Raw genomic sequence first — 26,980 nt, 5'->3', positions numbered from 1 at the left:
TTCTGTCACCGATGGAGTTTTGGTTCCTTGCCGCTGTCGCCTCTGGCTTGCTTAGTTGGGGACACTTCATTTCCAGCGATATCGTCGACCTGATTGCAAAGACACTATTTAAACTGAACTGAGCTGGATGATGACATCACTGAATTCAATAATGAAATGCCTTTAACTGAAAATCTTTTGTTAATATTTTCATTTTACATTATTGACACACTATTTTCCTTTTTTGATATTGTGCAGTTGCTTTGACACAATTTACATTGTTAAAAGCGCTATATAAATAAAGGTGACTTGACTTGACTTGACTCAGTGTGTTTATACATTAAATAAGATTTGATAGGACTGAGAGAGAAACACATACACAGACTGCACTCGCTCTCTCTCACCTGCTGTCTCTCTCTCTATCATCTTGACAACCGTTGCCGCCAGTGAGGCGGAGTTGCCTTGGAAACCGTTGCCCGTGTGGTGAATCTCTGTTGCTAGCGTGCGGCAGGAGGCCTGTGACAGTGATTTGAGTCAGTTTCGCAGAATGTGTGTACAGAGAGATTCGTTATAACTCAACACAGTAGTGATGAAGAGCTCATCATCATCATCATCAGATGTTCAGTGTTTGTCAGAGCAAATGCACTCACACACACACACACTCACTCACACTCACACTCTCTCTCACACACACACACACATACTGAGAGCAACATCTTCCTCTGAATAACTGTATGTGTGTGGGTTTGGATTGTCATTCTCTATCTGTTTGTGAGCCTGAAGGATCTCTCACACTGATATTTTGTGTGTGTGTGTGTGTGTGCAGACGGACGCAGCCCTGATGTACGATGCGGTTCACGTGGTGGCGGTGGCAGTCCAGCAGTCGCCACAGATCACCGTCAGCTCGCTGCAGTGCAACCGACACAAACCCTGGCGCTTCGGGGGACGATTCATCAACTACATTAAAGAGGTACAGGCACATATCAGAACTATTATTCAATAAATTCAATATATTACATCTTGCACCATACAAGAATAAAATAAAACACTTGGAAGATTTCAATGCTGTGTCAATTGTTTGTAACACAACAAAACCATAAACAATAACTCCAAACAAAATATTACAGTCAATAACTTGAATACCAGAAAATTTGATCAGATAGATGATTCACTTTGATTCAAATGTACAGAATGAGGTTCTGAACTTTCACTTTTAGATTCAAATGAATCACTTTTCCCATCAAAACTCAATAATCTGTTGAATGTGAATCAAAAGCTCAAGGTTCGATGAATCGATTCAGTTAATCTGAGTTCATGAATCAAATGATTCAGTTCAAAGAACTGTTGATTCTTTTAGAATACTTCAAGTTAAAGGGGTCATGAACTGCCTTTTTTATTTTTTTGTACTGTTCTCTGAGGTCCCCATCAAAAAACATCATAGTTTAGTTGTGTCCTGTTTTTAACCCCCCTCATCAGAACGCTCTGTTTGAATAGACGTGGAAGATTGTAGTCTCTGAGGTAAACGCCCACTGGCTAACAATTGTGCATGATTGACAGCCTACATTCCTCATAGATGGACGCTGCTGTATAAAAAATCAGTCACTCACACTTGTGTGTTGCAACATTACTGTTGATGTCATACACTGATCATTCTGCGCAGCACTGCTTCAAGTCGAACACACCTAATGTAAAATCGGTGGGCGGGGCTAATCAGACCTCGATGTAGAATCGGTGGGCGGGGCTAATCAGACAGCGATGTGGAATCTATGGGCGGGGCTAATCAGACAGCGATGTGGAATCAGTGGGCGGGGATAATCAGACAGCGATGTAGAATCGGTGGGCGGGGCTAATCAGACAGCGATAAAGAATCGGTGGGCGGGGCTAATCAGACAGCGATGTGGAATCTATGGGCGGGGCTAATCAGACAGCGATGTAGAATCGGTGGGCGGGGCTAATCAGACAGCGATGTAGAATCGGTGGGTGGGGCTAATCAGACAGCGATGTGGAATCTATGGGCGGGGCTAATCAGACAGCGATTTGGAATCTATGGGCGGGGCTAATCAGACAGCGATGTAGAATCTGTGGGCGGGGCTAATCAGACAGCGATGTGGAATCGGGGGGGCGGGGCTAATCAGCCATAGATGTAGAATATGCTGTGAAGAGCACTAGTGAGTGCTGCATGGAGAGTGTTTCAGTCCTTCATGAGACGAGCGTGTTCGAGTCTCTGTTGTTCTGCAGGTGTGTTTGTTTGTTGATGTTCAGATCGTGAGAGTCGTCTGCGTGTCTCTCGTCAGATCTTCGCTCTCATCACGGGTAATTTGTGAAAATGACACGTTCTACCCGCAGAAACACCGTCTCTGTCTCCCTGTCTCTGTTTGTGCTTTGAAGTCAAACTTCAGAACGATGATCCTGGAGAACAATAAGCTTCTCTCACAGAGACGGAGACACGCTTCACTCGTTCTGACGCAAAAAAACACTGTAACGTGAGATACTGAGACAGATTGTGTCAGATATAAAGCCATCAAATCTTTTACTGTAAATGTGAGATTTCACTTAAACTTCTTAACAGAATCCGATAAACAAAGATAAAATTATTCAGAAACACTCTCCATACATCTCTACAATAAGATCTAAAGATATGAATAGCAAACCAAACATTATGTATGAAATTAATTTTAAATTATTTGATTTTATACATAAACTTTAATTATCCCATTATACATTATGCCAAATTTAGTTTTATATAAAACAATAAGTATCCTTACAAAATATAGACAAAATATAATCACAGAAAAAATATTAAATCGTCACAATTTTTGCCATTTTTTTCTTTTCTTGTTTATTTAATAAGTTTTAATTAATTAATTAATTAGCTTTTAAATATTGCATGAAAACAATTAGACTATTATTAATTCATATTAATAAATATAATTATTAATTAATATTAAACCATTGCTATTTTCAGATAAATATTTTGTATTTGTCCTTCATACAGCATAGTGAAAATGATTCCTCTGAAATGTTCAATCATTTATTTAATGCGTTTTAATGTATCAATTAGCTTTTAAATATTATTATTTATTAATCTTATAATATTATTTAATTTATACTATTATGAGTTAATATTATAGTCTATTTTTAAATATTTAATATTATTAGTTTATTTAGTAAGTTTTACAGACGCAGTTTTCTTTCCTACTGAAACACAAAGTTGGGCTGGGACATATATATATATATATATATATATATATATATATATATATATTTATTTATTTATATACATATTAGTATATATTTATTTGTATTATTTATTTGTAATAGATAGAATAAATATTATATATGTATTTGCAGATTTACTAGTGTTTGCAGTTCAGATTTTAATCAAATCATTTCGAGTTATTCCGAGTTATTTCTGCTCTGATCGTCAGTAACACTGGAGAATACGCGTGAATCACATGTAAACGTGACGTGTGTGAATGAGTGGCGTGTTTGAGTCCACAGGCATCATGGGACGGACTGACGGGTCGAATCCTCTTCAACAAAACCAACGGCTTGAGGACAGACTTCGACCTGGACGTGATCAGTCTCAAAGAGAACGGACTTGAGAAGGTGTGTGTGTGAGAGTGTGTGTGTGTGTGTGAGAGTGAGTGAGTGTGTGTGAGTGAGTGAGTGTGTGTGTGTGTGTGTGTGTGTGTGAGTGTGTGTGTGTGTGTGTGTGTGTGTGAGTGAGTGAGTGTGTGTGTGTGTGTGTGTGTGTGTGTTCATGCATCAGGTGTGTGTTTTCTGCACAGATCGGGACGTGGGATCCTCCGCAGGGACTCAACATGAGCGAGAATCACAAGAGTAAAATCACCAACATCACAGACTCACTGTCCAACAAATCACTGCGCGTGTCTACAATACTGGTACACACAGACACACACACACACACACACACACACACACTCTCTCTCTCACACACACTCACACACGCACACGTTGGTTTTTGTGGTTTATGGGGACTCTCCATAGGCGTAATGGTTTTTATACTGAACAAACTGTGTGTGCTATTGCCCTACACTGTAAAAAAAAATCCGTCAAATTTACGGTAAAAAACTGGCAGCTGTGGTTGCCAGAATTCTACCGTAAAAAATTCGGTAGCAACATTTTAGGTTTTACGGTGTTAATTTAAATTTACAGTTAAATACCGTAATTTCTTTAACTGATATAATCTTAATATACCAACCTATTAAAGTACTGAAATCTGTTTTGTTCCTTTGAAATACACTGATAACCACCAAATGCAGGTGATGATGAGAAAGTCAAAGCCCATCACAAGCAACTTTTAAACAATAGAATTTACAGAAGGTGCACGGTGTCATTCATACAAGCACTAAACACCATCATGGTGAGACTCCTTAAACTGAAATATGCTATAAACATTAATTTAACAACATTAGATGTAACATACAACCCTAATAAACATAACCGATAAGAAAAAACTAAGAAGAAACATAGTTATTTCAAAGAAAAAACATCAAATTCAAACAGAATTTGAAATGGAACGCAGGGAATTCTGGGAACGTCAGTTTACGGTTTTTCCCTGTAAATTTTACAGGAACTTTCTGTTAACCATTTAGCAGGTTTTTCCCGTAGCATTTTCACGTTTTTTTACCGTTAAAATCACGATCATTTTTTACAGTGTACACCTAAACTTAGCCTCACAGGAGACTTTGTGCATTTTTAGATTTTCAAAAAAACACCATTTAGTATGTTTTTTAAGCCTTTTGAATTACGGGACATAGGCAGTGTCCTCATAAACCACCTTCATATTGTAATACCTCTGTCATACCCATGTCATTATACACATTTGTGTCCTCATAAACCACATAAACATGCACACACTCACACACACACACACACGCGCATTTAAAGCTTTAACAGAACAGAGATGCTGCACTAAGAATAATCCACTGAAAAATGACAATTATGTTATTATAAACATTTTTGAACTGATATTTTTTTGTTAAATTAATTTTAGATCTTAATTTTTAGTAATTCTATGTGTTTTTATCGTTTTTATTTTTGTTACTATTTTTTATATTTCTATTTAGGTAAAAAATGTTGTTTTCAGTTATAGTTATTTATTTCCAGCTGGTAATGTCATTCTCCAGATTGTTTTTTGTGAAGTTTGTTTTAAAGAACAGAGATGCTGTACTTTTGAAACACTGAAATAATGAATGAAAAGTTTGCAGATTAATTCATATTTGCTGTCATTTTCAACTCTATTTATTTATTTATTTATTTATATATTGACGTATATTTCTAATCTAGTAATCCACTATCTAATAAACAGTGTTCAGAGATCTTCTGTCTGTCTCAGGAGGAGCCGTATGTCATGTTTAAGAAGTCGGATAAACCGCTGTACGGGAACGACCGCTTCGAGGGATTCTGCGTGGATCTGCTGCGGGAGCTTTCGGGAATCCTGGGCTTCCGTTATGAGATCCGGTTAGTGGAGGATGGCAGATACGGAGCGTTTGAGGAGAGTTCTGGCCAGTGGAACGGCATGGTGCGCGAGCTCATTGACCACGTGAGTGTGTGACGCTTCATTTCTTCAGTTAGCTTTCATTTTTACATTTTCAGGGTTCATTTTATTTTTAGTTACATTTTTGGTCATTTTCTCATGTTTTTATAGTTTTTAATACTATTTTATAATATAGGTTTATTTTTGTTTTAGTTTAAGTTATTTATTTATTTCCGGTTAGTAATTTCAGTGCCTCAATTTATTTTAGCAACATTTCTCATTTTCATTTAGTTTTAATTCTAGTTAATTTTTTTGTCATTTTGTTACACACTTTTGTCATTTTTGTTTGTATTTTTTTATATTTATCTTCAGATTTAATTTACTATACTTTATTTGTTTCCAGCTAGAAATTTTAGTGCTTCAGTTTATTTCAGTCATTTGCCAAGTTTTTAATTTAATAATTATTTTTTTATTTTATTTCAACTAACAAAAAATGATGTTTTTAGTTTTAGTTAATTATAACAATGCTGGTGAGTGCTTTATATGGTTATGGACAGCACTAGTGTTATTTCAATACTTATACTATTATATTTTTAAATAATATTTTTAATTTGCCTTTATTTTTATATTTTTAGTAATTTCCTTATGTTTTTGCAGTTTTTAATATTTTATAATATTTTTCTTTAGGTTCAATTTATTTTTATTTTAGTTAGTTTTTATTTATTTCCGGTGAGTAATTTAATTACTTCAATTTATTTTAGACAACATTTCTAATTTTCATTTAGTTTTAATTCTAGTTTACTTTTTAATTTAGTTGTGTTTATTAGTATTTTTTTATATTTATAATTATTATTATTATTCATTTAGCAGATGCTTTTATCCAAAGCGATTTACAAATGAGGACATTAGAAGCAATTAATTGTACTATTAAAACAACTAAAAACAGATCCAAAACTACAAGCTAAAACTTTATAAATACTACCTATACACATTTTAAAAATAAAGAAATTAAATAAAAATGACAAATGCATACAACAAAATTTCAAAACTTAACATTTAATCGAAAAACTAAAAAAATAAAGCATATACATACACATTTATAAATTTTATATTTCATTTCCATTTAGCTTGTTGAAGTATTAAACTAACTCAAATTAAATAAAACTAAAACTTAATAAAAGACTTAATAAATTCAGACAAAAATACTAATTAATTCAGCTGAACACACTTTCCTTATTTTTCCACAACAAATGGCCGAGCAAGCGCAGACCCGGACAAGAAACGAGAGCAAACACATATCAGCACGTCTCCACACAGTAAACTAATATAATAAAGTCAAGTATTTATCTTTATATTTAATTTAAGTATTTTAGTTTTTAAGTTAGTAATGTTTGTGCTTCAGTTTATTTCAGTTACTTGTCTTTTCTCATTTTCCTTTGGTTCAAGTTTTTCATCTAATATTTATTTTTTATTGAACATAAATTATGTCTTTAATTGTAGCTAATTATAACAACCCAGGTGATTATGGAGAGCACCAGTGTATATATATAATTTTATAGTTTATTTTCATTCTAGTTTAATTATTAGTCATTTTGTTATGTTTTTTTCGTTTTTATTATTTATTAAGTTTTAGTTGTTATTTATTTCCAGTTAATAATTTTAGTGCTCATTTAATTTTTAGCACAATTTATTTCAGTTAGTTTTTCATCTAATATTTTATATAAATCTAAAATATACACATTAGGCCTTGAATATGTATGAATTTAGCAAAAGGTGCAACATTTCCTTTGTTTTTCACCCACCTTAGTCTTACAAGCACAAATTGCTTTTTCAGAAGTATTTTTACATTTTAATACATTTTAAGTTTAACAGTCTATTTCAGCTTTATCTCAGTTTAAAATGTTTTTGACAGATTTAGTTCATGATAATAACCCCAGTGGGTGTTTTTGTGTTTCAGACAGCTTGAGTAAATGCTGCTTTAGGACAGAAATATAATCATGATATATATTCTGAGCATTTCTACATAATTAATGTCAAAACATGTTTAACTAACTTGTTCAGTTTAAAGTCTAGAGGAGTTGACGAACTGATTAATCTGAATCTTTTGGCCAGTTCTGCAGCTAAAAAGCGTCACCTGATGGATCTCTGTGCTAAATGGTCTGTTGTGTTATGATTGACAGAAAGCAGACCTGGCCGTGGCTCCGCTGACCATCACATACGTCCGAGAGAAGGTGATTGACTTCTCCAAACCCTTCATGACCCTGGGCATCAGCATCCTCTACCGCAAACCCAACGGCACCAACCCCGGCGTCTTCTCCTTCCTCAACCCTCTGTCCCCTGATATCTGGATGTATATTCTACTGGCTTGCTTGGGTGTCAGTTGTGTGCTGTTTGTCATAGCCAGGTAACATGTGACCTTCACGCGCGTGTTTGACCATTCGTCCGTCTTCATCCTCGCTTTCAGGAAACGCAATTTAATACAATTTTAACAAGAAGAAAAAATTAACAACCCATGACATTATCCTAACCCTAACCCTAAACACCCAGGTTTAAAAAAGTACACTTGCATATTGTACTTAAAGTGCTCTATTTTCACGCACTAATTTTGTACTTAAAACTTAGTGTACTTAACTGTGCTATTTTGGGACACCATGAATTTAAACAAAAATGTGCTTTTAACATACTATATCTGTAGTTAAAAATGTATTTAGTCAGCACTTGTAGTACACTTGAGTGTACTAGTGAATAAAAGATGGTTCTGCTGTGGGAATTAAATACATTTTTAAATACAGAGAAAGTATTGAAAGTATTATTGTATTAAAGCTTGCTGTATTATGTAGAGTATTATGAGAGATTGGCTGAGCGATCGTGATTACCTGCATCTGATACAGCATTCATTCTTCAGATCAGTCTCATATTCACAATAAAACATTAGTTTGAATGTTCGCTGAGGAAAGCGATATCTTTGTCGTACTATCCTTTCATCTGTTAAGGGTGATTTCTGATCATCACGCTGCATCTTACAAGCTGTTGTTTAAAGTAAAAATAGCTTGCTTGTTTACAACCTTGTTTCAGTCTCTTTCAATTATAAAATCTTTACTGCTGACTCACTCATGAAACAGTCTCTTGTCGCCATCTAGAGGCGGAATGATGTAACTAAACACAGACCGCTTCTCAATACCAAATCCTATTATTAAATACCGCCATTTATATAAAAATATTATTTTTTGAATAAACAACAACAGCCATCATAAACGTTGCTAGACAATTCAGTCAAAAGTACAAAGGCAGCGCTCTGATATACAGCAATGACGTAATATAAAACATAATGTGATGAGATTTTGCACTCTGCCAAAACTATTTTCTCTGGAACAAATAACAGATTAATGAGACCAAAGACTGCCCGTTAGATTTACCCCAAACTAATTATATCTCATGTTTAACAACTATAGAGACCTCAGAGCCAGCGGCAGAGGTTGTTCTCAAAAAATTAATATTTGCAAAATATAAATAATACTGCACCACTCCACATTACTTACAGTCAATAGTTTTGTATTTAATGGCAAGAAATAAATCTGTAAAAATAATTCTGTAAAAACAAAATTCCGATTATCACTTGAGCTTGAGTTTAAATATAATAAAATTCAATTTTCCATAAAAGCAATAATTTATTGTGCATTAAAATGCAATGATGTCTGAGAACATGCAATAGATTGATATTCTGAGGGAATTGATCAAATGTTTAATTTATACAATTCATGTGATATTAGGTTCAGTATGCTGTAAATTCTCAGGAATAGAGACGAATGGCAGCGTTTCCTGATCGTGTGTCTGTGATCTTCTGTTGAAGCATAAGTACTTTCTCAGTTCCTTTCCCCTTCATCCTCTCTAATATCCGTCTCACTGTAATATCTCTCTGTCCTGCTTTAATATCTCTCTCAGCGTTTATGGCCACGTCTCACAGGAGTCTCCAGACTCAGTTGTATTAATTGGAAATCCTCAGAAATCAATCAGGCTCTGTTTGAGGAGCAGGAATGGCTCTGAATCAGACGAACAAGTGCTGATGTAAAGCGTTTGTTAAAGCTCGGCGTCGATGTTTAATGTTACCGGCCACATGATATGAAAGAAAAGCCATGACTGTCACCTAAGTTAGATTGGAATATGCACAGTGAGTGTGAGGCATTCTGGGTAAGTGTTCTGGATGTTTCTGGATGGTGTCTTCTTCTGCTCTATAATTGGAATATTGACATTTCAACTGCTGTATTGATCAGAAAAGCCCCAATTTACCTCTAAACACACAGAAGAGATTTTACAAATCCCAGAACGCACATAGAGATGTTCCTCAAGCTCTACACAAACACACACATGCGGTCGGCTTTATTAGCATTCAATAATCAGTCACATAGAAATAATGCAAAATATCACATATTTGATATTCATTTTATGGCATAACTTCGATTCATATAATTGAGAATTTTATTTTTAATTTTTCTTATTTTTCTTTATCTAAAAAAACTGTCTTTATTTAATTTTACGGCATAACTTTGATTCATACAATTCAGAATTTATTTTTTCTTATTATTTTTCTTTATTTAAAAATAAACATTCTTTATTGGCATCTATGATATCTATTATATGGCATCAAGAACCTTTAACATCCACTGAACCTTTTATTTCACAAAAGGCTCTTTAGGTTATTAAAATGAAAACCAAAATATATATAAAATATCAATATTATTGCACCATGCCACATTATTTAAATTTAGTGGCAAGAAAATATATATACAATATAAATACAATTTTACCACATGACATTATTTAGTCAATATTTTATATTTAGTGGCAAGAAAAATAAAATATACAGTATATAAAATATCAATGTCATTGCACCACACCTTGTTATTTACAGTCTATATTTTTATATTTAGTGGCAAGAAAAATAAAATATTAGTAAAATCTAAATAAAAGTGCAAAAAATAAATAAATAACATTGCAACATACCACATTATTTACAGTCAAATATTTTTATATTGACTGGCAAGAAAATTAAATATATTTAGCTCAAATATTTACCTACATATTGGTGAATTTTGCCTAAACACGCACGCGCACACACACACACACACACACACACACAGAGGACGCTATAATATTCTGAACATGAGCTCTTGTTTGATGATAGTTCTGCTGTGACCTTACCTGCCAGATACAGTCTGGGAACTGGAATTACACACACAGAAACACACACACACAGAAACACACACACACACACACACACACACACACACAAAAACACACACACACACACACACACACACACACACACACAGAAAGTCACACACACACAGAAACACACACACTCACACACACGCAGAAAGACACACACACACACACGCAGAAAGACACACACACACACACACACACGCAGAAAGACACACACACACACACACACACACACACAAACACACAGAAACACACTCACACACACAGAAAGACACACACACACACAGAAAGACACACACACACACACACACACACACACACACAGAAACACACACTCACACTCACACACACAGAAAGACACACACACACACAGAAACACACACTCACACAGAAAGACACACACACACACACACACACACACACACACACACACATACTCAGACACACACACAGAAAGACACACACACACACAGAAACACACTCACACACACACACACACACACACACAGAAAGACACACACACACACACACACACACGCAGAAAGACACACACACACACACACACACACGCAGAAAGACACACACACACACACACACACACAAACACACAGAAACACACTCACACACAGAAAGACACACACACACACACAGAAACACACACTCACACAGAAAGACACGTACACACAGAAACACATACACTCACACACACAAACACACACACTCACACACACAGAAAGACACACAAAACCAGGTTTCAGATCAGATGCATGATTTGTTTGAGTAAAAACAGCACCAATAGATCAGAAAATGCAGAGTTATTGTGTCTTTAACGCCTCATTGATGTCCTTCTCTGTGCTTCTGGATGAGCTGATCAGAGAACCATGTAAAAGTTCAGATATAAAAGCAGATATAAGCACAATGTTTTAGTACTTGATTATTGTGTTCAGCTGGTGACATGATGAAGGCCAGAGTGATGCTTATAGTTGGATTTTATATAAATAATCTACTGAGATGAAAAGTGCCACAAATGCTTTATAATCAATCGTCTGTCTTTAAGGCAAGACACTAGCGGTGAATATTGTTAAAATGTTGAACTAATAAACATCACTGCTCAGTTGATTAATAGCAGTACATTAAAATAATTATCTGAAATGTTATATATAAATATGCAAATGAAGCATTAAATTAAATATGCACTACTTTTTTCCAAAACTTAAATCTGAACATTGGATAAAACCAGATTTTGTCCAGATTTTGGTTTGTTGTCCTCGTTACAGTGTAATTATACATTTAAGTCCTGAGTAATGTTAATTAACTACATATACTTACTGCATGGTTAGGGTTCGGCTTAGGGTTATTTGCATTTAATTATGCATAATTTATTGTTATTATAATAGTAAGTACATGTAACACGTGTAACAAGAACACCTTAAAATAAAGTGTTACCAACGTTTTTGTTATGGGCATTAATATGTATTGAAATCTAAAGCTGTAAATAGATCAAGTGCAATAAAATAAACTCAGTGTATTTTGGATGTTTTCTTTCATCCAAAAACTGGCCAGTGCATGAAAACACTCCGGTTGTGCCTGTAATGTCTTGCCTTTAGTGTCTTAATGTTTGCTCTCAGTGTTGATGAGTGTGTTTATGTGAGAGATATTGTGTGTGTGTGTGTGTGCATCAGCCTGTGCTCTTGTTCTGCGCTCAGATTCAGTCCGTACGAGTGGTATAACCCTCACCCCTGTAACCCAGAGTCAGACGTGGTGGAGAATAACTTCACGCTGTTAAACAGCTTCTGGTTCGGCATCGGCGCTCTCATGCGTCAAGGTGAGTTTGTTATCGTCTCAGTGCCTTCTACTGGAGCACAGCTGCTATGATCAAATACCCACACTTCAGAGACCATATTAATATAATAATCAGATATTACATCTGTGACCCTGGAGCACAAAACCAATCATAAGGGTCGATTTTCTGAAATTGAGATGTATACATCATCTGAAGCTGAATAAATAATCTTTCCATTGATGTATGGTTTGTTATGATAGGACAATATTTGTCTGAGATACAACTATTAGAAAATCTGGAATCTGAGGGAGCAAATGATGAAACAAAAAGCTATATGTTTATTATAATAAATTAAAAAATTAGTAGTCATTAAACTGCTATATTCTATTTAAAATTTCCTTCACAAATAAATATAAATGAAATAAATATAAATTACACCACCAGTCAAACGTTTTTGAACAGTAAGATTTTTAATGTTTGTTAAAGACGTCTCTTCTGCTACCAAGCCTGCTTTTATTTGATCCGAAGTACAGCAAAAGCAGTAATATTGTGAAATATTTTTATTATTTAAAATAACTGTTTTCTATGTGAATATGTGTTAAAGTGTAATGTATTTCTGTGATCTGCAGCTGTATTTTCAGCATCATTACTGCAGTCTTCAGTGTCACATGATCTTCAGAAATCATTATAATATACTGATTTACTGATCAACAAACATTTCTGATTATTATCAATAATATTTAAAACAGTTGAGTACATTTTTTTCAGGATACTTTGATGAATAGAAAGATCCAAAGATCAGCATTTATCTGAAATAAAAAGCTTTTGTAACATTATACACACTATACCCTTCTTCATAAGCTTGGAGTCAGTATATATATATATATATATATATATGTATGCATTTATTTATTTGGGGGGGGGGGGGGGGTAGAAATGAATATTTTATTTAGCAGGGATGCTTTAAATTGATCAAAAGTGATGATAAAGACATTCATAATGTTGCAAAAGATTTCTATTTCAGATAAATGCTGTTCTTCTGAACTTTCTATTCATCAAAGTATCCTGAAAAAAATTCTACTCTGCTGTTTTCAACATAATAATAATAATAAATGTTTCTTGAGCAGTAAATCAGTATATTATTATGATTTCTGAAGATCATGTGACTGGAGTAATGATGCTATAAATTCAGCTGCAGATCACAGAAATAAATTACAGTTTAACACATATTCACATAGAAAACAGTTATTTTAAATAATAAAAATACAGTTTTTGCTGCACTTTGGATCAAATAAATGCAGGCTTGGTGAGCAGAAGACATTAAAAATCCTACTGTTCAGAAAGGTTTGACTGGTGGTGTAAAAAGTGACTTATCTCGGTCCAGAAGGGTTGATCTGTTGATTGATGGTCCTCAGGGTCAGAGCTGATGCCCAAGGCTCTGTCCACCAGGATCGTGGGAGGAATCTGGTGGTTCTTCACCCTCATCATCATCTCGTCCTACACCGCAAACCTGGCCGCCTTCCTGACGGTGGAGCGCATGGAGTCGCCCATCGACTCGGCCGACGATCTGGCCAAACAAACCAAGATCCTGTACGGCGTGGTGGAGGACGGCGCCACCATGACCTTCTTTAAGGTACTGCAGGCATTCGATCCGCTCTTCACCTCAGATTTCTACAGCTTCACTGGAACAAAGAGGAAAATACCAGTGTTAATGTTGTATGAAGTCAACAGAGCCATTATTAAGAATGATTCAGTTCTGTTTTGATTCAATAACAGTGCTAATGTTGTAAAATTAATCAGTTATGAAACAAATTTTTATGCTATAAAGCAGCTCAACAGAAGACAATAAAGTCATTATTCAGAATGATTCAGTTCAGTTTTGATTCAGTTCAGTTCAATAAATGGGAAAATAACTGATACTATTGTAAAATTAATCAATTATTAAACAAATGAACTTTTAGGCTATAAAACAGCTCTAAAGGAGTCAATAGAGTCATTCTTCAGAATGATTCCGTTCACATTTAATCGGTTATGAAACTGAATCAGTTTCAGCTAAAGCAGCTCTACAGAAGACAGTAGGGTCATTATTCAGCTTAATTCAGATCAGTTTTGATTCAGTTCAGTTCAACAACAGTGTTTATGCTGGAAAATTAATCAGTTATGAAACTAATTCATTTTTATGCTATAAAGTCACCTTTCACCTTTATTTATATAGCGCTTTACACATTACTGATTGTGTCAAAGATTTGAATATTAGAAGCGCATTAGTCAGGTCAAGTCAGCTTTATTTATATAGTGCTTTTAACGATACAGATTGTGTTAAAGCACTTAACAGCATCAGATTAGAGGATAGAGTGTCAGTAATGTATAATAATAAGATTAAACACTCAGTTTTCAGTTAAAGGCATTTCATTATTGAATTCAGTGATGTCATTGTCTAGATCAGCTTAGTTTAAATAGTATCTGCGAAATCAAATTGATGATAATCACTAGAAAGTGTCCCCAACTGAGCAAACCAGAGGAGACAGCGGCAAGGAACTTAAACTCCCTCTGAGACAGAATGGAGAGAAACCCTTGGGAGAAATCAGACTCAGCCGGGGGGCAGTTCTCCTCTGGCCAGGAGATTAGTGTTTATTTATTGTTTTAATTAAAATTTAAAATGTATAAATGTATTTATTTCTATTTTATATTGTTGCAATTTCTAACAATAATAGTATTATGTAGTTAGGTATTTTATTATATTTTTTGTTATTTTCTTTTATTTTTAGTATTAGTTTTATTGTATTTAAGTGGAGGTCTTCACTGGGGATATGTCCCCGGGGCTCATCCAGGTGTCCGGCCTCCGCCGACGATCAGCGAGACATCATCTCCCGGCGCCGATCCACCATCTGATCCGGACACGGACTGAGGAACAGAATAGAAACAGACAAATATTAGCGTAGATGCCATCCTTCTTATGATGTAACGAGTACATCATGTGTTATGGGGAGGGTTCCCGGTTCCGGTTGATCTAATTAATGCAGCCTAACAATCTTTTAATGGATTTGAATAATAGAAGTGTATTAGTGTGTTATGTGTAAGCCAGGTTAAAGAGATGTGTCTTTAATCTAGATTTAAACTGACAGAGTGTGTCTGCCTCCAGAACAGTGTTAGGTAGATTGTTCCAGAGTTTGGGTGCTAAATATGAAAAGGATCTGCCGCCTGCAGTTGATTTTGATTTTCTAGGTATTATCAAATGGCCAGAGTTTTGAGATCGCAGCGGACGTGAAGGACTATAATGTGATAAGAGCTCGCTCAAGTACTGAGGTGCCAAACCATTCAGGGCTTTATAGGTAATTAGCAAGATCTTTAAATGTATACGATGTTTAATAGGGAGCCAGTGCAGTGTTGACAGAACCGGGCTAATATGGTCGTACTTCCTGGTTCTAGTAAGAACTCTAGCTGCTGCATTTTGAACCAGCTGGAGTTTGTTTATTAAATGTGCAGAACAACCACCCAATAAAGCATTACAATAATCTAACCTCGAGGTCATGAACGCATGATTTAATGTTTCTGCATTTGACATTGAGAGCATAGGTCGTAATTTAGATAGATTTTTAAGATGGAAAAATGCAGTTTTACAAATGCTAGAAACATGGCTTTCAAAGAAAAATTTCTATCAAAAACAGCGCACCTAGGTTCCTAACTGATGACGAAGAATCAACAGAGCAGCCATCAAGTGTTAGACAGTGATCTAGGTTATTACATGTGGGGGTTTTCGGTCCGATAATTAACAGCTCTGTTTTTTTCAGAATTTAGCAGTAGGAAATTACTAGTCATCCAGTTTTTTATATCAACTAAGCATTCCGTTAGTTTTGTAAATTGGTAAGTTTCATCAGGTCGCGAAGAAATATAGAGCTGGGTATCATCAAAGCTAACACCATGATTCCTAATGATATCTCCCAAGGGTAACATGTAAAGCGTGAAAAGTAACGATCCTAGTACTGAGCCTTGAGGTACTCCATACTGCACTTGGGATTGGTATGATACCTCTTCATTTACTGCCACAAATTGATGGCGGTCAGATAAGTACGATTTGAACCATGCCAGTGCACTTCCTCTAATGCCAACATAGGCGCTAAGATCCAGTAGCACTAATAGAGAGATACCACCACGATCAGATGATAAGAGCAGGTCGTTTGTAACTCTAATGTCTCAGTACTATGAAACGGTCTAAATCCTGACTAGAAAACCTCATAGATATCATTTTTCTCTAAGAAGGAACATAGTTGTAAGGATACTACCTTTTCTAGTATCTTTAACAGAAAAGGGAGATTAGAGATTGGTCTGTAATTAACTAATTATTTTGGGTAAAGTTGTGTTTTTTTAATGAGAGGCTTAATAACAGCCAGTTTGAAGGCTTTTGGGACATCAACCAAGATAAATAAGCTCTACAGAAGACAACAGAGTCATTATTCAGAATGATTCAGTTCAAATTTCATCAGTTATGAGACTGATTCAGTTTCAGCTAAAGCAGCTCATTAGCCAACTCATAGTTTTGTTCTCATCTGATATCAGTGTATCAGCGCAGTCAAATCAATATGTCTGATTATTAGTCTTTTCAGTTGAATTCCTGTCTGGTTACATCCTAACCTCTCCGTCTCTACTGCAGAAAAGCAAGATCTCGACGTACGATAAGATGTGGGAGTTCATGAACAGCCGGCGTCAGTCGGTGATGGTGAAAAGTGTGGAGGAGGGCATCCATCGCGTGCTGACGTCTGACTACGCCTTCCTGATGGAGTCCACCGCCATCGAGTTCGTCACGCAGCGCAACTGCAACCTGACGCAGATCGGCAGCCTGATCGACTCCAAGGCGTACGGCGTGGGGACACCCATGGGTAAAATAGGGCCCTATGAAATCTGCTTCATTTTCTCCAAATTCCATTTTTAATTGTCTCGACTCCTTTTTGATGGCTAGATTAAATTGTATTCATCAAAAAGCATGTCTAATTAATTAAAATCACGAAACTTATACAAACACACATCTACATTGTCAGTAGTCAAACATTCACGCTTATACCTGCTTCAGCTTCAGCATCCCATCATTATAAACCTGTCGCCATGGAGATCTGTAATGAGAGATGATGAAGAGCTGACTGATTTCTGCTGTAGAAACATATGAGTGTTTATGTTTATTTAGAGCGATTTTCAGTGGGCTATCATTGAGATAATATCATTTTTATGAGAATTCATTTTTATTTTACATTTTCTGACATCATATTAATTTTATTTAATGTTTTAGTAATTGTTGTGTTAGGTTTTTATATGCCCATAAAATTTGCATTAATTTAAATTTTTAGTTCTTTAAAACAACAAAGTTTAATATTTTAGTTTATTTAATTTCAAGTAGCGAAAATGTTTTATTGTGGATTTAGTTTTAGTTGATAATAAGCCTGGTTATTATATCTTCTGAACACTATGTTTTTATTTAACACTCAAATTTCATTTTCAAATAATGAGAGACTTTCATTTCTGGATGTACTATCACTAGCAGTTACTCTTGCTATTATTAGTATTTTATTATTATTCTATGCCAAAGCAGTGATGAAACAAGAAACAAGATCCCCTTAAATTTACAATTAGTCATTAAACTAATATTTCTACTTTAAATATGGAACATGTATAAAATATTTATATACAAATAAATATATTGAAGTGTAATTAATGCAAATTAAATGATAAAACAAGTCTTACATCTTCAGCCACATGGGACAAGTTTAATTATTTCATTAAAAAAAGGAGGAAAATAATTATTTTTATTTTATTAATAAGTATTTTATTATTTGCAACAGTAAGATCCATTTACTGTACTTATATGAGTCTAAAATCTACGGCATCAGGTTCATATCATTATTTATTTATTAATGTAAAACTATTTGTTAAACCAAAAAAAAAAACATTCACTCATAATTGCTTTTAAATGGAAAATAGAAGGAGAATTTGTGAGGAATCTTAATTAATTTTGTTTTTTGGGGGAACTATATATATATATATATATGTGTGTGTTTTCAAAGATGCATGTAAAACCTGTCCATGTTCTTCTGATGAGCATCTGTAGCGGTTTCATTTCCCATGAGTCTCCTCTTCTCTTCTGGAGGCAGAGGATCTGCACGTTTATAGAAATCTGAGCGCAGTTCTGTGTGGGAGGAGGGAATAAAAAGGGAAATATTTATCCATCTTTATCTGCAGAAATCCTCCGTGTTTCTGTGTAATCCTGTTATCCGCACGCACACGTCATTCAGAATAACAGGCGTTCGACTGAGATGAGTGACTCATTCTGATCCACTGGAGGACTAAACACATATTCCTGGAATAACACTGTGCTTTATGAAAGAATACAGCTCGTTTAATGATGTGGAATGAGGACTGGAGATATTAAAGGATGTTCGGGATTGAAGCTCCATCAGCAGCGTTCGTGTTGATTTGCACAGAAAATCATCTAGACTCGTCCCTTATTTATTTATGTATTTATTTATATGCTTGCATTTATTTATTTAGTGGTTACAGAAAGGAACTGAAAGTGAAAGTGAACAACACAAGACTGTGTAAATAGACATTCTTTTAAGAATTAATATTGGGTTATTTATAGAGTTATTATAGTTAACTAAAATTAAAACCATAAAAAAGGAACATTTTCATTATTTGAATAAAATGTTCATTAAGTGAAATAAATCAAATATTAAAGAACGTAACTTTTTTTCCAGCTAGTTGCCGAGGCATCATTTCTCCTTTTAATTAAGTTTAATGATGTATGAAAATAACTAAAATACTGAAATAAAAATGAACAAAAACTACTAAAAATGAACACACACAATAAAATTAACTAAAATTAAAAGTGAAAAAATAAAATAGAAAAAATAAAAACTAATTCAAAATATTAATACGATCTAAAAAGCATAAATTAAAATTAATAAAAACTATATAGACATTAAAACTACTAAAAATGACAAAAGCACAATAAATGACTCAAACTTTAAATAATTAAGTTAAAATAAAGAAGGAAACTATAAAAAAAAAAAAACATTCTAAATATTAATAAAAAATAAAATAAGTTAAATAAAAATTAAATAATTAAATAAAAAAATAATAGACATATTAAAAAAAAAATGAAAAAGGACAAGGTGTGTGTGTGTGTTCTCTGCTGTGTGTGTGTGTTCACTGCTCCGGGTGTGTGTGTGTTCTCTGCTGTGTGTGTGTGTGTGTGTGTGTGTTCTCTGCTGTGTGTGTGTTCAAGGGGGGGGGGGGGGGTTAACTGCTGTGTGTGTGTGTTCACTGCTCCGGGTGTGTGTGTGTTCTCTGCTGTGTGTGTGTGTGTGTTCTCTGCTGTGTGTGTGTGTGTGTTCTCTGCTGTGTGTGTGTGTTCTCTGCTGTGTGTGTGTGTTCACTGCTCCGGGTGTGTGTGTGTTCTCTGCTGTGTGTGTGTGTGTGTGTGTGTGTGTGTTCTCTGCTGTGTGTGTGTTCAAGGGGGGGGGGGGGGGGGGGGGGTTAACTGCTGTGTGTGTGTGTTCACTGCTCCGGGTGTGTGTGTGTTCTCTGCTGTGTGTGTGTGTGTGTTCTCTGCTGTGTGTGTGTGTGTGTTCTCTGCTGTGTGTGTGTGTTCTCTGCTGTGTGTGTGTGTTAGATGGGTTAAATGCAGAGCACAAATTCAGAGTATGGGTCACTACACTTGGCTGTATGTCACGTCACTTTCACTTTCACTTTCGAAAAACTTAAAAATTAAATAATAAAATAAATTTAAAAAATTATAACAACTAATTATTAATAGGAATATTAATAAGTATTAATAAAAACCATAACAGTATCTCAATTAAAGTTGTTATTCACTGAAAATATAAAAATAAAATAACTGTAATGAATATTGTTTATCAACTAGAACAGCATTCACAACATTAGATGGATTTTAAATATCATTTAAAAAGAAAAAAAAACCTTTGAGCTTCATAATTTCTTATTTAACAAAAAGTTGGTATTTGACATTATGATGTCCGATAAAGATGGGGCCTGATTTGCACTGAAACTAGAATGTGAAATAGTTTGAAGCTGAATGTAAATGGTGTAAAGCCTCTGTAGGTCAGTTCAGCTGGACTTTAATGATGGATTTGTCACCTGTCCCGTGGTTCTCCCTCAGGCTCGCCGTATCGGGACAAGATCACCATCGCCATCCTACAGCTGCAGGAGGAGGGCAAGCTGCACATGATGAAGGAGAAGTGGTGGAGGGGCAACGGCTGTCCGGAGGAGGAGAGTAAGGAGGCCAGCGCCCTCGGTGTGCAGAACATCGGCGGCATCTTCATCGTCCTCGCCGCCGGCCTGGTGCTGTCCGTGTTCGTGGCCGTCGGCGAGGTGCTGTACAAATCCAAACAGAACGCGCAGATCGAGAAGGTATCAGACGCACACACCAGAGGTTGCTCTTTCACATCTTTATAAGACAAATACTATAGAACATGAGTTCAAGTTCAGTTTTATTTCTAGAGCACATTTAAGCACGAGACAAGACCGACCAAAGTGCTGCACAACAAACAATAATATATGAGGAGAAAATCAGTAAACAAATTAAAACCATTCAGGGACCATATAACAACAAAAGCAGATTAAACCCATTCAAAAGCACACATTACTACATGTTAAAAGCCAGAGAGAAAAGACGTGTTTTAAGATATGACTTGAACTCAGATAACGTGGAAGCCATTCTGATGCGAACTGGTAAGTTGTTCCAGAGGACCGCTTCAAAGGCTCTAGATCCCCTGGTTTTTAAGAGATCTAGGGGTCTGGAGGAGAAGTTTCTGATCTTAGTCCCCTCGCTGGAGTGTAGGGGTGGAGTAAATCAGACAAATAAGACGGTGCTTGATTGTTAAGTGATTTATAGACAAGTAGCAAGATTTTAAACTCAATTCGATTGATATACCAAAGTAGAGGGAGTTGCACTAATCCAGACGAGACGTAATAAAGGCATGGATAGCAGCCTCTAGAGAGCTTTTTGAGAGAAATGAAAGAGAACGAAGATGGAAGAAACTAGAACCTACTACAGCACTAATTGGTTTATTAAATTTGAAGGAATTATCAAACACCTCACCCAGATTCTGAACATGGGGAGAGATAAAGGAATTTAAGTTCTCGAGGTTGGGTTGAATGCTTGCCCCATGTTCGGATGGACTAAAAACAATAACTTCGGTTTTATCTGAGTTCAAGAACAGAAGTTATTAGAAAGCCATGATTTGACATCAGTAAGAGCATCAATGGAGGAGATAAGATATAACCCTGAGAAACTCCACAGGTTAGGCTGCCTGGGGTCGAGTACATTAGCTCTTAAAGTGACAGCAGCACAATAAACCTGTTATTAATGAGACAACCACTCACTGCTCTCGACTGAATCACTTCAGTAGTTTTAAAAAGGATTCATCTATATTTAACTTATACAAATAAATCTGTCTGCTTCAAAGAATGAAGAATGTCGGATACAAAATATTATTAAGAATTCATATATAACCACACGTCTTTTTAGAAAAGAAGGCCATAGCAGTTAAATCTGTATTCAGTGCTCAAACCTAAACATCATCCGTATTAACAGGTAATGTTCTCTCTTGCTGTATATAATGAGCTTTTATAGAAATGCTTTACAATTGAATTCAACTGAAAAAAAGAATAAAAACTATATGTACATATTTAAAAAAAACAACAACTAAAAATAATGAAAACAATAAAACAAATAAAAAAAAATTTAAATAAAAAGGGAAAATATAAAAAATAAAAACTGAAAATTCATACATTTTAAAAATGAAAAAAGACACATAATAACATGACTAAAGCTTTAACTAAGATTTAAATGAAAAGGGGAATTTTTTTTTATAAAAAAATATTAGTAAAAACATAAACATGAAATAAATATTAAAGTAAATAGAAACTAGATACAAGAAAATGAGAAAAACACACAATAAAATGACTAAAGCTTTAACTACAATAAAAAATAAAACCTAATTCAAAATATTAATAAATAGTATAATATTTCAATTATACTAAAATAACACTGGTCATTGGGTTTATTCAAGAAACAGTCTAAAATTTAATTAATCGTTCATTGAAAATAAAATAATGAATATAGTTCATATAGAACAGCATTCGGATTTGGATTAAGATTATTAAAGAAGAATAAGTTTTGAGTCTGGACAGGGCCTGGTTTTCAAGCAGACGATTGTATTTGTATAAATGAGAAAAGAGTAGGACTGAAAGGAAATGAACACGTGTCTGTGATGCTGTTCTGTGCGCAGCGCTCGTTCTGCAGCGCCATGATGGAGGAGCTCAGGCTGTCTCTGAAATGCCAGCGGCGGCGGAAACAGAAACCCCAGCCGCCCGCCATCGTCAAAACAGAGGAGGTGATTAACATGCACACCTTTAACGACAGGAGGCTCCCAGGGAAAGAGACCATGGCGTGACACCTCTCCTGTGACTCTCGTCCACGAAGATGTTTCCTGTGGAAATCTGGATTCGTGAGCGATTACAGAGCAGCACTCAATCACTTCTGCTCTCATTCACGTTGCTTTTCTCTGTTTTCTCTGTGAAAATAGGTCAATCTGTTTTCCTCATATGCCGCCTTTATTGCTGCCTTCAAGAGCATTGTGCATTCTCTCCATATCCTTCAATAAGGAGTCCTGAACTAAACCAGCCCGCTCCACATGAATCATAACATTGCACGCAACTCTGATTTATAATTGGGAAAAAACTCTAGATTGAACTTTTTTTGATGATTGAGCTATTCGTCCCATCACATCTTCTCCATACAATATAAAACTACTTCCATTCATTTATAATAAGCTGTGTCTTGGTTTACAATTTCTGAACATTCTGGGAATGTTGATGTTACTCACGGCAACCCGTCAAAATAAAAGTCTGGTTTAACTTGAAGAAATTGTGACAGAAATATAGGCCTATTGCTGTTGTGCAGTAGAACGTGCAAATGTACTACTACTATAAAATTATTAAAACTTTAAATAACTCAAACTCATTTTTAATACATTTTTTAAGGAATAATCATACAATATTTATTCCATGTTTTCATTTTAATAGTAAACCCCCTTTGTTATTCCCCAAAACAGAAAGTTATTAAAAGTTAAATTAAATTAATGTTTTATGCCTTCATTTGATAACCTGATAAATTAAATACACAACACAGAATTTCTGGGTGGGAAAAAAAACTTTAATGCGGCTATTGTAAAAATAAATGTTAATTAGCTTTTATGAATTCAAATCATTAGACATGCTTAAATTTGGTGACAATAAAACAGAACGTAAAAAAAAAAAATTTTCTTAGGGCCCTAAAAGTGTAATTTCTTGTTAAAAATCGATGTTAAATTGCGTGTTTGCATTTGCAGTTTCATGATTTTAATTATGTATAGCTTTCTGACTAAAACAATTTAATTTAACCATTAAAAAGAAATCCATAAATATTTAAATGAAAAAAAACATAAACAGAATCCAGACGACTAACAGCTTTCGGTTCCCAGAATGTTTGTTTTTGAACTAAAAATAACTTTTAGAGAATGTTACTCTGAACGTCCAAAAGTAAGATAAGCAATGTTTAAAAACGATGAAATGATCCCTTGTTGTTTGTACAACCAAGAAAAAATGTTTTTAAAACTGGACGTTTTGAACAATCAGAATAACATTTTCATAACTTAACGGGAACGTTAGCAAAACGTTCTTAGAACATGTTTTTGTTAACTGGGATATAACCAATCGTGAACCTTATTTTTGTCATCGGAAAACCAGCTAAATCTCACGGCCAGTTCGTACGACCTCACTCGTATCATTTTGTACGATTTCTGTGACGGTTAAGTTTAGGGGCGGGGTTAGGTCAAATTTGCCACCTCGTAAAATACGTGTGATTTTTCACAAATCGCTTGAATTCGTACGAGTGAGGTCATATGAATTTGTCCAAATCAGCCACCTTGCCAAATATTATGAATTGCTGTGAGATCAGGTTGGCTAAATCTGGAAAGCTGTCGTTTGCATTAGCAGAAAACAAAATGATGCCAACAAATAAATTAATTATGATCAGCACAAACTTACAAAGTCAAGCCCAGAAAGTCAGAGCGCGAACAAATCATTCAATAATTATTCCAACATGACTTCTGACTTGAAGGCAGCAATATCACTGCAAAAATATGTTTCTTATTTATTTGTGTCTTGTTTTCTGGTATAAATATCTAAAAAAAAAAATCTAAGTAAAATGGCTTAAGATATTAATCCTTGTTTTCTGAAGAAAAAATAATAATTTAGTTAGTTTTTACTTAAAACAAGCAAAAATATCTGCCAATGGGGCAAGAAAAATAATCTTGTTTAGCCTTTGAATTAAGAATATTTTTGGTTTGTTTTAAGCAAAATCTAACTAAATTTTGATATATATTTTTTTTAGAAAGCAAGACTTAATATCTTACAGTAACTAAGTTATTTTACTGGTCAAGTAAATGCATCGTGATTCAAGAATTGTAAGAGATTTATACTAGAAAACAAGGCAGAAATACTAAGAAATAATTGTTTTGCGTGTGAAGTGCAATGAACTGATGTCCCGCTCCGTCCTGATCAACGACTCAAACCAAAGTTCTGTCGTTTAGATACACTTTAACTTTTCTAGAAACCTTTCTACTAGCATCCAGTCCGCCCGTCACAGGCAACTCCTTCAACAGAGATTTATAACAAGAGAAAAGGAAGCGCAGTTTTTGTACAGATGATTTTTGTAGTAAATCTTTCTATGGTGTGTCTGAAGCTAATGTAGGTGGAGCAGGCATTAGATGCTCCAGACACTGGTTTATGCACGTCTGTCCATCCAGCGTCTCCAGAAACATCTGTTCGTTCTGTTTCAGTGTGCTGATGTTTGTGTTTATCTGAAGCCCAGTCTCTGTGTAATACTGTACTGAGCAAACACTAGGATTTCTCCAGATCGGCTTCAGTCTACAGGGACCTTTGGAGAGAACCATGGAGAACCGTTCAAGCTCATCTTGTAATAAAGAAAGATGATACTGTATATAACGTGTGGTGTTTCATTTACGAGGGTTCTTCTGCGTTTATGGCAGACTGTCAATTATTTATTTATAAGTTATTCAAGTTCAGTCTGTTGCTTTGTCAATAAACTATTATTTTCTTTAGTATTTTTGTCTTGTTTTATAGTATAAATAATGCATCAAGATGCATTTATTTTGCAAGTAAAGATATTAATTCATGTTTTCTGGAAAAAAAAAATCTAAATTTTGTTAGTTTTTGCTTAAAATGAGCAAAAATATCTGCCAGTGGAGCAAGAAAAATAATCTTATTTAGCATTTGAATTAAGATTATTGTTCTTATCTCATTGGCAGATATTTTTGCTTGTTTTAACAAAATTGTGATGCTTTTTTTTTAAGAAAGCAAGACTTAATAACTTAACTCGTCCAGTAAATGCATCTTGATTCAAGACTGTTCAGATATTTATTCTAGAAAACAAGCCAAAAATACTAGATATCACTTTATTTTGATAGTCACACAAAACAAGCGCTGCAAATTAATAATTAAAAAACATATTATACAGCCACTTTCATATGAACTCATTGCATGTTTAATGTTATATTTTCCAGAAAGCATTATCAGTGGGTTTGTGAAGCTGTTTTTGTGCATGTTTGGGTGCATGGACACAGGTTTGAGCAGCAAGCGTTGAGTAGAATCAGTGAATCACTTCAATTGATTCGAAGCTTTCAAAAGGTTCATTTCTCCCATCACTCATGCTTTTAAATCTCTGGAAGTTAACAAATCAAGCACTCGAGTAAAAGAACTTGTTTTTTAATGTTCTAAACACTTGTTTTTAAAGTATTAAAAGTACTGAAGGATGATTTATTTTGTAATGTTATATACTATATCCTCCTGCTACAAATACATGTCATACACTGATTGATACTGATAATAAACAAATTAACCCTTTACATTTATTTCTAAACGTCGAAATCAATCAAAGACTAATTTTATTTCGGTTCACAACACCACTGACTAAATAATTATATTATATTCACTTCCACGACCCCTTTGAATCACTGCAGCACGAAGCTTTGAAACTTTAATTTAATGTAATTTTAATGAAATTAAGTTTTGTCATTGCTTTCTCAGTCTTCACCCAAACATTTGAGCTTTTCTTGTGCCTCGGGTCAGAAGTCAGAGCACCACTCGTTCCCTTTGAAATATTGGGGGACAAAAATCGAAATAATACATCTTTAAGTACTAATAATTTAGAGAAAATGGAATAAAATCAAAAATTGACCGACTGGTAGTCTGCTTCATAGCACTCTATACAGATAAAAACATTAACACATGTAACTGGTAATCCTTTATGGATCCAGTAAAATTAGTTACAGTGGTAAAATATTATGCACTGATACAATATAGTAAAAGTGATATGTAATATTAAAAAGTATATGTAGTACAAGTTGTAGTAAAGTGAA

At 34.7% G+C, this 26,980-nt stretch overlaps 1 protein-coding gene across 1 annotated transcript in view; it reads left to right on the top strand.

Moving 5' to 3' along the window:
* Nucleotides 1-22,954, top strand: part of LOC306861187 (glutamate receptor ionotropic, kainate 2-like) — a gene marked incomplete at both ends in the record, with an annotated part of 66,564 nt that extends 43,610 nt beyond the window's left edge. The window contains 10 exons of the mRNA XM_079403323.1: nucleotides 806-949; nucleotides 3,481-3,588; nucleotides 3,771-3,884; nucleotides 5,342-5,548; nucleotides 7,663-7,886; nucleotides 12,412-12,530; nucleotides 13,904-14,121; nucleotides 17,140-17,365; nucleotides 20,656-20,906; nucleotides 22,790-22,954. Of these exons, the coding sequence (XP_079259449.1) occupies nucleotides 806-949; nucleotides 3,481-3,588; nucleotides 3,771-3,884; nucleotides 5,342-5,548; nucleotides 7,663-7,886; nucleotides 12,412-12,530; nucleotides 13,904-14,121; nucleotides 17,140-17,365; nucleotides 20,656-20,906; nucleotides 22,790-22,954 (1,776 nt within the window). The remainder of the gene's footprint in view (nucleotides 1-805; nucleotides 950-3,480; nucleotides 3,589-3,770; nucleotides 3,885-5,341; nucleotides 5,549-7,662; nucleotides 7,887-12,411; nucleotides 12,531-13,903; nucleotides 14,122-17,139; nucleotides 17,366-20,655; nucleotides 20,907-22,789) is intronic.
* Nucleotides 22,955-26,980: the final 4,026 nt, after the last annotated feature.

Source organism: Barbus barbus (genome assembly GCF_936440315.1).
Source record: "Barbus barbus genome assembly, chromosome: 42".
NCBI lineage: Eukaryota > Metazoa > Chordata > Actinopteri > Cypriniformes > Cyprinidae > Barbus > Barbus barbus.
Note: the sequence above shows the minus strand (reverse complement) of the source record. Positions and strands in the feature narration are given on the sequence as shown.